Genomic DNA, 15215 nt, shown 5'->3' on the forward strand with positions numbered 1-15215 from the left:
CTTTCACCCAAACTTTTGGCTCATGTCCTGGTTATCTCTTACCCTGCCTAATGTGATTTTCTTCTTTCTGGTCTTCTGTTGTCCCATCTTGATACTCTCACATCTATCTAGCTTTTCCTGTCCACTTCCATTGGAAGCTCCTCAAATTCACACTCAAAAGCTCTCTGTGGCCTTAGTTTGTTGTTGTTAAGTGCTGTCAAGCTGACTTCAACACATGGTGATCCTGAGAGACCTCCAAGTTATTTTAGATTGTCGCATTAAAGAGTTTTTATAGTTAAAGATAGTGTCAGCATGGTTTAGTGCTTTGAATGTTAGATGATGACTCTGGAGACCAGAGTTCAATTCCCTGTTTGACCATGGAAATCCACCGGGTGACCTTGGGCAAGTCACACACCCTCAGCCCCAGAAAATCCCTTGAATGGTTCATCACAGGCTTGCCATAAGTTGGAAATCATTTGAATGCAACAATGACATGGTTAAAGACATTTAGAAGTCATTTACTGGTGCCTCCTTCTGAGAACTGCTAAGAAGCATTAACAATGGTTCCACTGCTGTTGTTTCTGAGATCCTTGCCAACATCATCCCCACTACTGCTGCTGCTCAGTCACTGTTTGGCACACTGAGTCTGGCTCCTCAGCAAAAGCCTGTCTGGGAGGATGAGGCCCTAACAGCAGTGGTGCTACTATTAGCATAGCCTGTTCCCTCAAAGGACCATGCAGTACCACTGTAGAAAGGTAGTGCCATTGTGGTGTGGCCTTGACTGTCCCCTCTCATAGCTCTAGTCCCATATCTTGTTCTTCTCTAAGGCAGGGATGGGCTTACACCAAGAAACGGGGTCCAATTTCAGCTCATCCTGATTCTCTGTGGGGAACACTGGTATTCGTTGTGGCAAGTAGCACTGGAATTTGTGGGAGCTAGAGTCATTTTGTGACTGTCACACTGGTTTTAGAATCATAGAATCATAGAATAATAGAGTTGGAAGAGACCACAAGGGCCATCCAGTCCAACCCCCTGCCATGCAGGAAATCTCAATCAAAGCATCCCCGACAGATGGCCATCCAGCCTCTGCTTAAAGATCTCCAAGGATGCAGACTCCACTACACTCCGAGGGAGTGTGTTGCACTGTCAAACAGCTCTTACTGTCAGGAAGTTCCTCCTAATGCTGAGGTGGAATCTCTTTTCCTGCAGCTTGCATCCATTGCTCCAGGTCCTAGTCTCTGGAGCAGCAGAAAACAAGCTTGTTCCCTCCTCAATATGATATCCCTTCAAATATTTAAACATGGCTATTATATCATCTCTTAACCTTCTCTTCTCCAGGCTAAACATCCCCAGCTCCCTAAGGTGTTCCTCATAGGGCATGGTTTTCAGACCCTTCACCATTTTAGTCGCTCTCCTTTGGACATACTCCAGTTTCTCAACATCCTTTTTGAATTGTGGTGCCCAGAACTGGATGCAATATTCCAAGTGGGGCCTGACCAGAGCAGAATAGAGTGGCACTATTACTTCCCTTGATCTAGACCCTATACTTTTATTGATGCAGCCTAAAATTGCATTGGCCTTGTTAGCTGCTGCATTGCACTGTTGACTCAAGTTCAATTTGTGGTCTACTTGGACTCCCAGATCCCTTTCACATGTAGTCTCATTCATCCTATATCTGTGCATTTCATTTTTCTGCCCTAAGTGCAGTACCTTACATTTCATTGTGTTGAATTTCATTTTGTTAGCTTTGGCTCAGCTTTCTAATCTATTAAGGTCTTCTTGAATTTTGATCCTGTCCTCTGGGGTATTAGCTACTCCTCCTAGTTTGGTGTCATCTGCAAATTTGATAAGTATGCCCCCCGTTCTGTCATCCTAGTCATTGCCCTCTGTTCTGTCATCCTAGTCATTGGCTTTAAATCTGATCCACATTTTAGTCTGAATGTTACCAAAGGGCTGAATCCTATCATTGAGATAGGTTCAGCACATTGAATAGCTCTTTTAAACTTTGGACTAAACTTTAAACTTTGGACTAAAACCCAGAAAAGATTAATCATCCCACTGAAATGGAAGCTACTAGTAACCATCAGAGCAAACGCACCCATTTCTGTCTCAACTACTGGAAGGATTGCGGCTAAGCTCAAAGAGTGAATGCTATACATTTACAACACTGTGATCCCACTTTAACCTCGATGGCAACATCCTATGGAATTGTTTGGTTTGCAGATTAGACAGGGGTATTTAAAATTCTTAGAGTGCTCCTTTAGTGCCTCACCAAACTACACACCCCAGGATTCCATAGGATGGAGCCAAGGCTGTTAAAGTAGAATCATAGTGCTATAGTTGTGTAGTATGAAAGGGTCCCTGGTTCTTCTACTTCACTGTTGCCTGCACTGCACACTGAAAGGCACCACAGTAAAGATTAATGGTTAGTCATCTATCACATAGGGATGCAGTGGTTTAGTGGTTAAGATGCCAATTCTGATGATTGTAAGGTTGTAAGGTTGGCAGTTCAATGTCCAAGTGTCACATAATGGTGTGAGCTCCTGTCACCAGTCCCAGGGTCTACCAACCTAGAAATTCAAAAGTATGCAAATGCAAGTAGATAAATGGGTACCACTTTGGTGGGAAGGTAACAGCAGTCCATGCAGTCATGCTGGCCACGTGACCATGGAGTCGTATTTGGACAACGCTGGCTGTTTGACTTAGTAATGGAGAAGAGTACTGCCCCCTACCATTGGTGACCTTTACCTTTACCTTTACCTCTACCACTTAATGAACCCACTTTTAAGAGAAAACAACACAATCTGAATGTTTAGGTAGATTTAATCCTCAACATCAGAACTGAGTTTCTTCAAATGAACAAAATACAAAATTATGTATTTCACAGTGCATTAAGTGAAGCAGTGAGAAGATTACATTCTGTTGTATTATACATATATACGCACACTCATGAACAACTTTTTACATGGGGTATGAATGCAAGACACCTCTACATTGCATTATCAAAATGCTGCACAGAAATAAAATAGAATAAAAAAAACAAGAGACAAATACAAATATAATTTATAAAAAAATAGCCCTTTTGACCTGTACATGTACTTTGATCAGCATCATTTTGAAATTCTTTTGCTTAGAGCATAAATATTATTAATAAAATAAGTATTTAATGATATTAAATAAATGGCTTTTACAATTCTCTTTTTTCACACATGAAGCAGCTTATTGTCTTTTTCAGTATCTCTGGCGACTGCTTGGTAATCTCTGCTTGTAGCTAATCTTCGCTTCTTGTTCTGATACCTGGGAAAAGTAAAAAGAGAAGGACCACCTTTAGAAGACTAAAAAATATATTACAATGGGACCAGTAAGCAATGAGACATACTACAGAGTCTATTAACCTTAGTATATTTTGTTACTTCAAGGCAATAAACAGATACAAGGGAGATGGATGGAGACAGCAAAGGGCAATATGCAAGTATGGCCCTTTATTTTAGAATTATTTCAGTGCTGGTCTTTTAGTTCTAATAGGAGAATTTCTAAAATTAATTTTGGCAGAGTATTCGCTGCAGGTTTCTAGTTGAATTTTTATTATATTCGGTTGTGTCAGTTTTTATTTTTGTGCAGCATTTTATTTGGTGTTCATAGGCATTTGCTTATTTAAGTGTGTTTATGTATGTATATGTGTTTGTGTGTATGCGTGTGTGTGTACATATGAACTGACAACTGGCAAATTCTAGATATCAAAACTAATAGAACAGCGGTTCTCAACCTGGTGTCCAAATCATCAAGCCTTCAGGACCCCTTTTGTCTGTTCCATGGGAATCCATCAAAGTCTTTGCTACACAATTGGGTAACATCAAGCACCCATCAAAGGTGTGAAATGGGATATAAATATCTATCCCAGCCTTAGCCATTTGGTTCACAAACCAGGGCACTGTTCCACTCTCACTGTGTAAACCTCATATTCTGTCTGAGCCACTCTCTGTTTTCCATGGACCTCTCTCCAGGACTGTACTGCCCTCTGACTCCTGATTCCTCTCTATCCAACCTTTCGCACCTTTCTTTCCAATAGACTTGTATGGTTCTTAAGGTTGCATTGGGTTTGAATGTACCCTTGCACATTTCTAAATAAAACCTTTATATTCACTGGAACTGGAGTGCTCTCTACAGTTAGTACTGGTCTACATAAGTTAAAAGATCTCCCAAAGTTACCCAAAATACATAAAGCTACACATATGTAAAGCAGGTTAAGACTTAGCTGAAACCAATTAAAATTAATTAATTCATTATTATTAAATTCATTAAAAAAACCCTCATTGTTTATAAATAAAATCTTCGTAGCTATACATGAATAATAATTATTACAGGACATTTATATTTATATGTACAATAACTTCAGATGTACGTAAAGTGATTCTAATTAACCTGAAACTTACTACTGATATTGACTATCCCATTGACTATAATGCATTTAGTGGTTTGGTTGGCAAACCATTGTGCAATTTTTAAAGAATTTTTTGGGGAAAATGACAAAAAAGAGCTTTTTGGACTGTATGTGGTCTGTGGGCTCTGCTTTATCCATCACTGATTAATCGACTAGATTTCCACTAAAGGTCACTGGAGACATAACAGGCAAGTTAAAAAAAACACACAGATTTGCCAACAATGGTACACTCCACAAAAAGCCATTACCAATTCCATCTCACTTACAAATGCACCTCTATGATATTTGCCACGTTCTTAAGATATTTTGTTAGCGTATGTGTAAATATAATGTGGAATGCCATGTTGGATTTGCAAAACTGTAATTATGTTGTCTCTTTTATCCGAGTTACTATTGAGGTTTATTCATCTGTAATGCCTGTCCCATAAGATAAAACAAAGAGAGAAGGTGCTCACCATCTGTAGTAGTAGTAGATTGCCACTGAAATTGCAATGAAGAAAAGCAGAACCAAGAGAATAGTGAGTGCCAAGTACTCATTGCTGAGGGGTTGATGGACAGGCTCAAGATTGGAATGGCCACACCGGGCACCAACATAACCTGTATTACACCTGGGGAGGGTGAAAAGACACATTTGAATACATATTATACACACAACTTACTGTCTGCTCTCAGACATGCATTGCAAGGGGAGAAAATATTAGAAGGAGAGCTATGTTCTATAGACTTAAGTCTTACAATACACTGGTTCCTAACCATTTCCTCATCCAAGGAAATCTCAGCAGACCAATGAAAGGGATTAGGAATCTTTTATAGAACCTTCAACATCCTCAGTAAACTGAAATTTCAAGAAGTCATTGAGGAGACACCATGTCAATTAAACAAAAACAAATGTAGAATATATTTATCAAATAGGCCTTAGAACATCGGTGAAAAAAAGTCTGGTCTGTAGGCCTCAGGCTGCTCCAACCCCAATTTTGTACCAAACCCAGGAAAGCAAGGTGATGCCTGCTCAAAAATGACAAATTTTGTGAGCCTTCCCTTGCTGTGGGACCCTGGAACATGTGCAACCACACTTTTAGTGCACCAGCCCCACTGTCCCCCACAACAGCCAATCGGATTAATATTTTGGACATAGTAGGCCCCCTCCACATGCTGTATGGTAAGCTATTTTTGAAATTGTGATATGTGATATGAAAGTGTGAATGGGAGAAAAAGAACCTCAACCACTGTGAGGTGATGCAAATAATTTTATGATTCTGCAACGTTTCATTTTACCTGCAGGAATGTTGATCTAGCTCCACAAGGTACATGCACTCCCCATTGAAGCAATAACTTTCCATGCCAGACTTGCATCCTGTGATCCGAACTTGAGCCACCCGGGGACTTTTTTCTGTTCGAACTGCAATGAAGAAATCGGGGTTAAATATTGTTCAAGTTTCCCTCCTGCACAGTAGAGTGAAAACAGGGCTGTTGATGTTTGGGTCCTGGGGGTGAAAAAATTGGAGGGTGAAGGGGCAGATGTTCACCAGCAGTAGATACATGAGATGGGTGAGGGCCAGTGATGGATGACTGTGGAGTGGCTGGCCAGGTAAAGGCCTCTGGGCCAGGGAGGTGGCTTTGGGCTAAGTGAGAATGGGCTCTTCTGCAGTCCCCCTCCATTCCTCCATGACTTTCTGCACCCTGGAAGAGACTTATAGACCTGTTGCCCAGGGCACATCTAGTGGATGAACCTCACTCTCAGCAGCATGGGAGGGGGCAAATGGAGCAAGTGGGGAAAGTAAGGTGGCTGTTTTGTAAGGTGTGTGGAGAGAAATGGGGGAGAGTCTCTGGCACCTTGAGTAGCCTGGAGCGTGGCAGGAAGACTTTCTCGCATTGCCCCCATAGAGTAATTTATTCATTGCATCGATTCTAGTTGGAGCAGTAACTGCATTTTGGCCATTATGGTTAAAGTATTATTGACTGTGTATGAAGTGTGAAAGCCAGGGCAGTGTAGTGGTTTGAGTGTTGGACTATGACTCTGGAGACCAGGGTCCGATTCCCTGCTTGGCCATGTAACCCATTGGGTGACTTTGGGCTAGTCACATGTTCTCAGCCTCAGGGAAAGGCAATGGCAAACCTCCTCTCAACAAATCTTGCCAAGAAAACCCCGTGACAGGGTCACCATAAGTTAGAAATGACTTGAAGGCATATAGTGTCAACAAAGTAGATGGCATATTACAGAGGAACTTTATCAAAAAGAGCCCTTGCCCCAAGGAAAATACAGTCTACATTTTGACAAAAGGAACACAGGAGTAAGAGGAAGGAAGCAAAAGAGCACGGAGTATAAGAAAGGATGCTAATGTTTTTACATGTACTTTGTTAATTTTAACCATAAAGGCACAGAGGGAATTTAATAAATACTTTATTAAGTTTTAAAGGTCATTCAAACTCACCCAGAGCAGTTGTACAGTTAGTCTGATTGACTCCACATAGTGGGATCACAGTTGTACCAAGAACAGCTTGGAACAGGTGCAAACCTGGAGAGAAAGAATATGTCGATTTAAAATAAAGACACTGGGGAATGGGGTAAATTCCTAACATCTTTCCAGCATTGAATAGCCCAGTCATTCTGCCCTGTCAGTGGTTTCCTACCATCCTCCTTCAACTGAAAGGAGGCACAACAGGATGTTCCACTTGTGTCAATACCACTCCTGTTGGCTCTTCCAATGCCAAAACTGCTTCAATCAACTCTGATGGAGAGCTGATTCATCCATCTACTGTTTGTTGTGGGTGGGTGGGAGAGTAAAGTGAAAGTGCAAAACCGGAATGTGTGTGTGAGTGTAGTGGAGATTATCATACAAGGGGCTTGCCCTTCGAAACCAGAACCAAGCAGGATTCCCCAGTGTTTACCAAGCAACCCCCCCTCACAGATTTGTAAACATGCATTTTCACTGTATACTTCTTTGATGCACATACACACATGTGCTTAGAGCAGCAGGCATCCCTGCCACACGTATGTCTTAGAGAGACACACAGTTGATTTTATCATGAAGATAATAATGATAAGATTTAATGGAAGCTAAGGAATATATGGATTGCCATCCTTGATCACTGCCCAGTTGAAAATACAGGTTTAGCAACATGGGTCTGGAGTAAGTGTGGGCAAAGAGTGGACAAAGTGCCCACATATACCCCCAACCCATTTTGAGGCCCTCAGGATTCCAGATTTATCCCCCCCCCATGATTTTTTTCAGTAAAAATGTGAATTGCTAAGTCTGGATTTAAAGCAAGAATTGCTCCAACTCTTCCTTTAAATTCACTGCAGATCTATTTAAAACCATCACTGCACACGCACAAAGTGTTTTACAAAACCAGAAGTGGACTTTTAGTCATGCTTAGTTTTATTTTAATTTTGTCATTTTGGGCAATCCATGTTGCCCCTGTACCCACGAAAGCTCTCCATCCCTGATCTAGAAAGTAGCCTCTACTCCAGCCTCTCCTTGGTAAGTATTTCAATAAAAATTGTGAGAAATAGTCTCCAGTAAATCAGTTATCAACACAGTTGCAGAGTCCTCTCAGATTTGGTGCAGGGTATTTCAACATCAATCCAATTGAAGGCCATGGGGGAGGGGGGAATTACATAATAACTGGTTCTTATATTAATGCTACACTTCAGTATTAATGGAAAAGAAGACCTTCCATAGGTGCCAGTTACCTATTATGCAACAAAAGGCTTATCTGTATTCCTTCTGATTGCATGGGACTATGGAGTGAATATTGGTCTAGCCCTTTGGCTGGATTGGCACAGGTGCTGAATGAGGGAAAGGTTGGAGCAGTGCTTCCAATGAGGTGAACGGAGATTTCCTGAGAATCCAAATCACAGATGGAAATAATAACTCAGCAGCTGGAATGTTTTCTGCTGACTCAACATGGGCCACCACCCTGCAACTGTATTAAATAAATACCACACTGTATGGATTGTGGTTTTTGTGGAGATTAATGGCTACACACAACAGCAGATACCCTGCAAGTGAATGTATGTGAAACAGTCCTTAACAGACAAAAGTGAACTGAGGACTCGTTTGCACATCATTTGCTTCCTCTGCTCTTTTCGGCTGACAGACAACTCTGTGAACTGACCCCACTGGAAAACAGATTGCATTTGAGCCAATAAGTATTCCTTTATTTACTGAAATGTTATCTGTGATACTTGCTCTGGGTCAGCCTATTCACACAGGCCAGGCATGTGAAGGGATGGAACTCATTGTTCATGGGATGTCAGTGGGTAGGGATAGGGTAAACTGAGAGCGGATGACACTGATCAACTTTAAAAAGTCATTTTACTACCAATTGGGGTGCTGGATGAAATAAGGAACAGACTTGTTTTCCATCAATGGTTGTGCAGAGGAATTTCAGCAGGGTTTGCTTGCATGATGACAAAATGAAGAAGCCCTGCTCCTTATTTCACTTGGCAACCTTACTGTTACAAATTCCTTTCCTTGGCAATTGCAGCCGTCCTGGCAGGTAAACCAAGTGCCCAAGGGTGGTTGGTATGGATGAACATGTTCACACATTCTCCTTATCTTCTGCCTCTGCTCCAAAATCGCCTTCCCAAACTGCACTGCTTTCCCTCATTTCCCAATGACGTTAGTGAGAGGTCAAAGGAGATCCCAAGTATGGATAAGGTATCTGCACTTTGTGGAGCAGAAAGGATAGTCATTCCTTTAATCATTATCCATTGGGGAGTCTGACACGCCTGTGTCTCTCCTTGCTCCCAAGTGCATCGAATGGATTAGCCAAGACTGACGAAGGTGGGGCTGTGTTTGCATTAATACGACTCCCTGGGTCATTAAACAAATACTGTTATCTTATTCTTTATAAGTAAGACGATGGCTACTTATTATTGCCTTAGTGGAATGTTATGGTTATTGTTATTGCTGTGCTGGTGAAATGTTAATGCAATATGCATTCCGGCTCTACAGGAAAGTTAGCATTGCTTAATGTTGCAAGGAAGCTACCTATACAGTATTGGAATGCAAGCAGCGTTACGTGTTCATGTCTTTCTTAAGGGAGACTGCTTCACTAAGAAGAGGTGCATTAAGGAGAACTTAGGCATATTGACTTGAGGCTGCAGACAAGGTTCTATGCCAGTAAAAGCCAACACAGTCCTTGGGCAGAGGGTATGCCAAAAAGACTAGGAGCCCACTAACAAAAATAATTGTTTGATTTTTTCACCAACAGGAGATCCAGCTCCATCACATATGTGAGACTCCTAAAAGCATAGGAGCCTCTTGAGGTCTCAGCCTGGTGACTATTCCTTTGTGCACATTGCTTTCTGCAGAGCTGAACATGTTCCTCAGCCTTCTCCTGATTTTTCCATCCACACTTCCTTCAGGTTTTTGAATCTCATTCCATGGCTTTGTTCCTTCCTTTGAGCTTCCATGGGTACATCATTCATGGGTACATTTGATGCCACTAACTGCCATGGCTTCATCCTGCAGAATCATGAGATTTGAACTGTAGTTTTGTGAGGGACCAGCACTCTTTGGCAAAGAAAGCTAAAGACCTTGTAAAACAACAAACTCCAAGATTCCATAGGATGGAGCAATAGCACTTAAAATGGTGTCAAACATTATTTCTACAGTGTAGATGCACTCCATGTCTCTGGCTCTTTTATGCCCTTGAAACCCTAAGTATTGAGAGTTTGTCTTAGACAGATTTTCAGTCCTTGAACTGATGCATGCAGCTCCTCCTTCTATAAGAGCTGGGTGAGGTTTTAATCTCCACCCAGGTCTGACCTAAACATTTTGCTACTTGAGACAGAACAGCAAATAGTGCCCCTCCTCCAGTCAGGTCACATAGCATTCAAGGTTTACCAAGGTATTTTGAGTCAGGAGATCCTACAGGCATCTCTCCATGGGACTAAAAACATGGTACTAACACAGCTCTGTGGATATTTGGTTGTTGAAATCTTTATTTCTTGAGAAGATGGACGTTTTCAGACAATGCACCAGTTCAACCAGACAGTGCCCAAGGCTCCACTGTCACTCACACAATAGATTCGAAGGCTGATTGCCATACATATAGTTCTATCTCACCCCTCAACAGCATGATAGAGTTCAAAGTCATTGCTATGTTTTCTGGATCAGTATGCAAAGGGATCTTGTGGCACCTTTGAGAATAACTGTTCAAAACATGGTAGCATATGGTTTCTCATCGGATGAAGTAGACTCATAGTCTGCAAAAGCTCATGCTACCAATTTCTTTCTCCCTGTTAGTCTCCAAGGTGCTAAAAGAGCCCTTTGCAGCATGCTAGAGTGTGCACATTGGGCTAAGCACCACAAAAGTATTAGAAAAAATATATAGTTCAAGAACTTCATAGCGGATTGTATCCATGACCATGCCTGATTATCTATTGTATGTGTACTTCTGCAAATCATGGGATTCCACCAAGCATGCTGTAACTGAATACTGAATAGGTTGTAGCTGAATGAAGCCCTTGAACAGCATAAGAGAGATACCAGCATGCTTGGTGGAATCCCATGGTTTGCAGAAATACACACACACACACACACACACACACACACACACACGGAGGGGAAACAGAAAGGGGGGGAATCAGACAATGAAGACTGCTCACTGCTAAATCTCTGGACTTTGTGTGTAAAACAACTCATAAGGACGTCCCAACTATTCTGTACACTGGCAGTTGAATCTTACTTCAGTCTAGGTGGAGAGATAGTGTTTTCCATTGCAACCGAGGGCAGCAGAGTAGTTTAAAGGATTAAAGATAGACTGTAGAACACAGGGCCAAAATACTGCATTCTATCCACTCCTTTCCTCAGTTTTCTGAATGCAGTAGTTTGGCCCTGTGTGCTACATAGTCTATCTTGAATCCTTTAAACTACTCTGCTGTCCTCAGTTGCAATGGAAAACACTGTCTCTCCACCTAGACTGAAGTAAGATTCATCTGCCAGTGTATAGAACAGTTGGGATGTCCTTATGAGTTGTTTTACCCTCTCTGGCAATATATCTTGCACTTTTTCTTTATTTCATCCAAGCACAAGGGCCAATATAGACGAGAAGGCAAGGAAAACATTGTTCTGCAAACCTACAAAGAGAAACAGAGGTGGGCACCACTCTTCTTTGTGCCGATCAGAGTTAGACAAAGTTACATTTTTTGGACAGCAAATCCCAGAATCCTCCAGCCAGTATGGTAACTAGCCCTGTTGGCTGGGGGATTCTGAGAGTTGTAGTGCAAAATTGTAAACCACATACACACCCAATTGTGATACAGACTAGTGCACCTGTCTTCTTGAAATGGAACCCTCTCCTTGGCTGCTGTCAGAAGTCCTTTGGCTACTGAAGTTGTCTGAGAACATTAGCCAGAAAATAAAGCTATAGAAATGAGGAGGGATGCTTTCCTAAAAAGTCTTCCTCCACAGGTAAACAGTAGAAGCACAGTTCTCCCAATTTATGCCAAGCATGATGGCCCACATTCCTGTAAGTTGCATATAGCCATAATTTGTGCCAAAAATATTCCCAGGAGTGGCACAATGTGTTCAGCAGCAACCTGGTGTCATCCAAAGTCCCTTCCCCCTCCTGCCTACTTTTCAAGTGTCAGCCCAGAATGTTATATGAAGGCAGGAATGTCAGGTGGTGGTGGGGAATTACCTGACATGGCATTTAAAAAAAAAAACAGAAACCAAGAAGAAGCTCCTGTTGAAATGGGTTTGGCAGGTGAAGAAACACCTGCCCTGTAATTAGGAAGTGCAACCAAGTGACTGCGTTTCCTTGAGAAAAGAGCAGAATCACTAGGCAGAGGGTGACAGATAAAGGCAACTCTTGGGCCATGGAACAACTCAGTTAGGAAATCTTTGGCAAAACAAAAAACAGGAGAGAGGCGTAGTCCTATGCAAACACCTATTTCTTGCACATTGTTGCACATTTCAAAATGCTCATTGCTTCCCTGATTTATACTGTGTCCAACTCCAGTCAGATGACTGTGTTTGAACTTCCATAACAGCACACCACCATACAATCTGTCACTTTGTTACATAAGACAAGAGCAACTCATGGTTCAAGGGGGAGCAATCTACCCTGATATGGTCAGGGCATTGCCCTCCTATTGTCTGTGCCCGAGACTTTCAAATGTTATGGGAGATGTTGTATCATCAAAGAAAAATCCAACTACCTATCCAGTTTGCTTATTTACATGGAATGGGAGTGAGCACCATTGCGTTCTTAACCTCAGGCAGCAAAATGTCTTGAGCCAGTCCTGACAAGGATGCATGCACCTGTGGCCAAAGCCACCATTCAGAATCACTCCACCTTCTGCCCTTGCGATATTACAGGCATCTTACAGAGTTCTGAAGAATTAAAGGTAGTGATCCAGCAGGGTGTTCTTCCGAACAAGCCCCACTGAAATGCATGGGAAGCCCACAAGGGCATTGCTCATGTGCATTCATGCTTAACCAAATCCATAAAGTGGTTACTGCAAGTAGAGACAGATTTGGGAATGGCATGCATGAAAACTCAGCAGAGGCAGGATTTGTTTGTTCCCTTTCAGAAAATAGACTTGTGAGTCGCAAGAGACTAGCAAGAGAATCTGATAGGAAGCCTAACCTCTCCTCTCACTTTCTTCTTACATAAACCTCATTCCCAGGGTCAAAGATTAACAGCACTGTAACTATTACAAAAGCCCTGCACCTTGGGCAGAATAATTTCAGTGGAAGCAATTCTATACATCCATGATTCAGCATTATTGTGACTTTTAAACACCAAAGCCAGTCAGTAGCAAAGGCTTAGACAAGAGCAGACATTGGTGCTGGCACTATCTTGGGTACAAAGGATGGCACCAATGGCTAGGAGCACCTCTTATCAGCTTGGGATGATATAGCATCTGCATAACCATTGAGATCATACAGATTGTTCCCCGTCTACTTATGCTCTGGCCACCAACAAACTAGACTACTGTAACATGCATTATTTAAAGTTGCCCTTGAAGACAGTCTGGAAACTTCAACAGGGGCAAAATAGAGCTGCCCAGATTAATCTTTGGGTCATATCTCACCAATTCTGGATCAGCTAACACTGACTTTTAAAACTCTGAATAGTTTATAGCCAAGTTACATATAAAACCACACACATCATATGAACCTATCTGACCATTATAGTCCGATATAGAGAACTTGCTTGTGTGACCCACTCCCCTGCCCCAGAAGGGATAGGCTGGCAGATGTTCAGAAACTAGGTCTTCTTAGTGGTGGCGGAACAATATGTAAAGAGCTATCTATCACAATAAATATTATTGGCTTCCCTCTTCCTTTTGGGTGGTTCATTTTGATTAAAAGAACTACAGTCCTCCACATTTGCTGTTTTGATTTTTGCAGATTTGACTATTTGTGGCTATGATTAATAGGTTATCTCTAGGAATCTCTAGGCCCTCCAGCGCGACTCTATGGTCAACCACAGAGTTGCACTGGATGACCTGAGAGAACATGTCTCTAGGCATTTATAGGCTCTCCAGTGTGATTCTGTGGTCAACTACCAATGGATCTAGATCTAGATCTTCCTAGAGAGATGTTATCTCAGGTTAAAACAATAATGATTCTTTTTATTTGTGGTTTTTCCACTTTTCATAGGGATCCTGGACCCCCAGCCCTAGCAAATATGGAGGGCCCGCTGTAATTTAGATCTCATGGCAAAATGGCTGCCTTGAAACGATCATACCTTCACGGCTCATTTTCTTATTATAGCTATTGATGAGATCCCCTATCCACTATCCTATTATAAACCTATTATTCCACTTTAACTGCAATGGTTTCCATTCTATAGAGTCTTGGGATTGGCAGTTTCGAGAGGGACACTTACAATCCTCAGCCAGAAAGCTCTAGTGCCTCTGTAAAATAATAGTAGTAGTAATAATAATAAAACTCCCAGGATTCCCCAGGGTGGAGCCAAGTAAAAGTGGAATCATAATGCTATAATTAAAAGCCAGCATGGCTAGAGGTTTGAGTGTTGGACTATGACCAGGGTTTGATTCTCAGCTCAGCCATGAAACCCATTGGGTGACCTTGGCCAAGTCACACTCTCTCAGCCTCCAAGGAAGGCAAGGGCAAACCCCCTCTGAACAAATCCTGCCAAGAAAACCCCAGCAGAGGTTCTCTTGGGTCCTTCAAAACACATTGCAGAAATAATCATTCAGTTGGAGACTGCTTTCACTGCCCTGGCTCATTGCTAGGGAATCCTGGGAATTGTGGTTTGTTGTGGCACCAGGAGTCTCTGACAGAGAAGGCTAAATGTCTTACAGACACTACACTTCCCAGAATCCCCTAGCACTGAGCCAAGGCAGTCAAAGTGGTCTCAAACTGGATACTTTCTGGAGTGTGTTTTGGACCATAAAAGAGTTGCTGGGAAGTCTGACACAATGTGAAGGCACACAGCAGCAGCAACAACAACCACCTTCAGGCATTATTAGCAAAGGGGATCATTTACTTGGGGATCTACTAAAACAAATGACAATACTTCCCCATAGGGAAACCATACTTGCCCATAGGGGATCATTGGGGAATATTTGTCCATAGAGAATCATTGGGGAATACTTGCCCATAGGGAATCATTGGGGAATATTTGTCTATAGGGAATAATTGGGGAATATTTGTCCATAGGGAATCATTGGGGAATATTTGCCTATAGAGAATCATTGGGGAATATTTGTCTATAGGGAATCATTGGGGAATAATTGTCTATAGGGAATCATTGGGGAATATTTGTCTATAGGGAATCATTGGGGAATAATTGTCTATAGGGAATC

General features: G+C 42.0%; 1 protein-coding gene across 1 annotated transcript in view; it reads right to left on the minus strand.

Moving 5' to 3' along the window:
* Nucleotides 1–2813: 2813 nt before the first annotated feature.
* LOC149309344 (proepiregulin-like) overlaps nt 2814–15215 on the minus strand; it is a 14436-nt gene continuing 2034 nt past the window's right edge. Inside the window, exons 2-5 of the mRNA XM_089531230.1 lie at nt 6853–6936; nt 5696–5819; nt 4876–5028; nt 2814–3276 (exon numbers count right to left, since the gene is read on the minus strand). Coding sequence (XP_089387356.1) covers nt 3183–3276; nt 4876–5028; nt 5696–5819; nt 6853–6936 — 455 coding nt within the window. The 3' untranslated portion in view covers nt 2814–3182. The remainder of the gene's footprint in view (nt 3277–4875; nt 5029–5695; nt 5820–6852; nt 6937–15215) is intronic.

The sequence above is a fragment of the Sceloporus occidentalis genome, unplaced genomic scaffold (genome assembly GCF_023333645.1).
Source record: "Sceloporus occidentalis isolate IW3139 unplaced genomic scaffold, rSceOcc1.0.p SCAF_7, whole genome shotgun sequence".
NCBI lineage: Eukaryota > Metazoa > Chordata > Lepidosauria > Squamata > Phrynosomatidae > Sceloporus > Sceloporus occidentalis.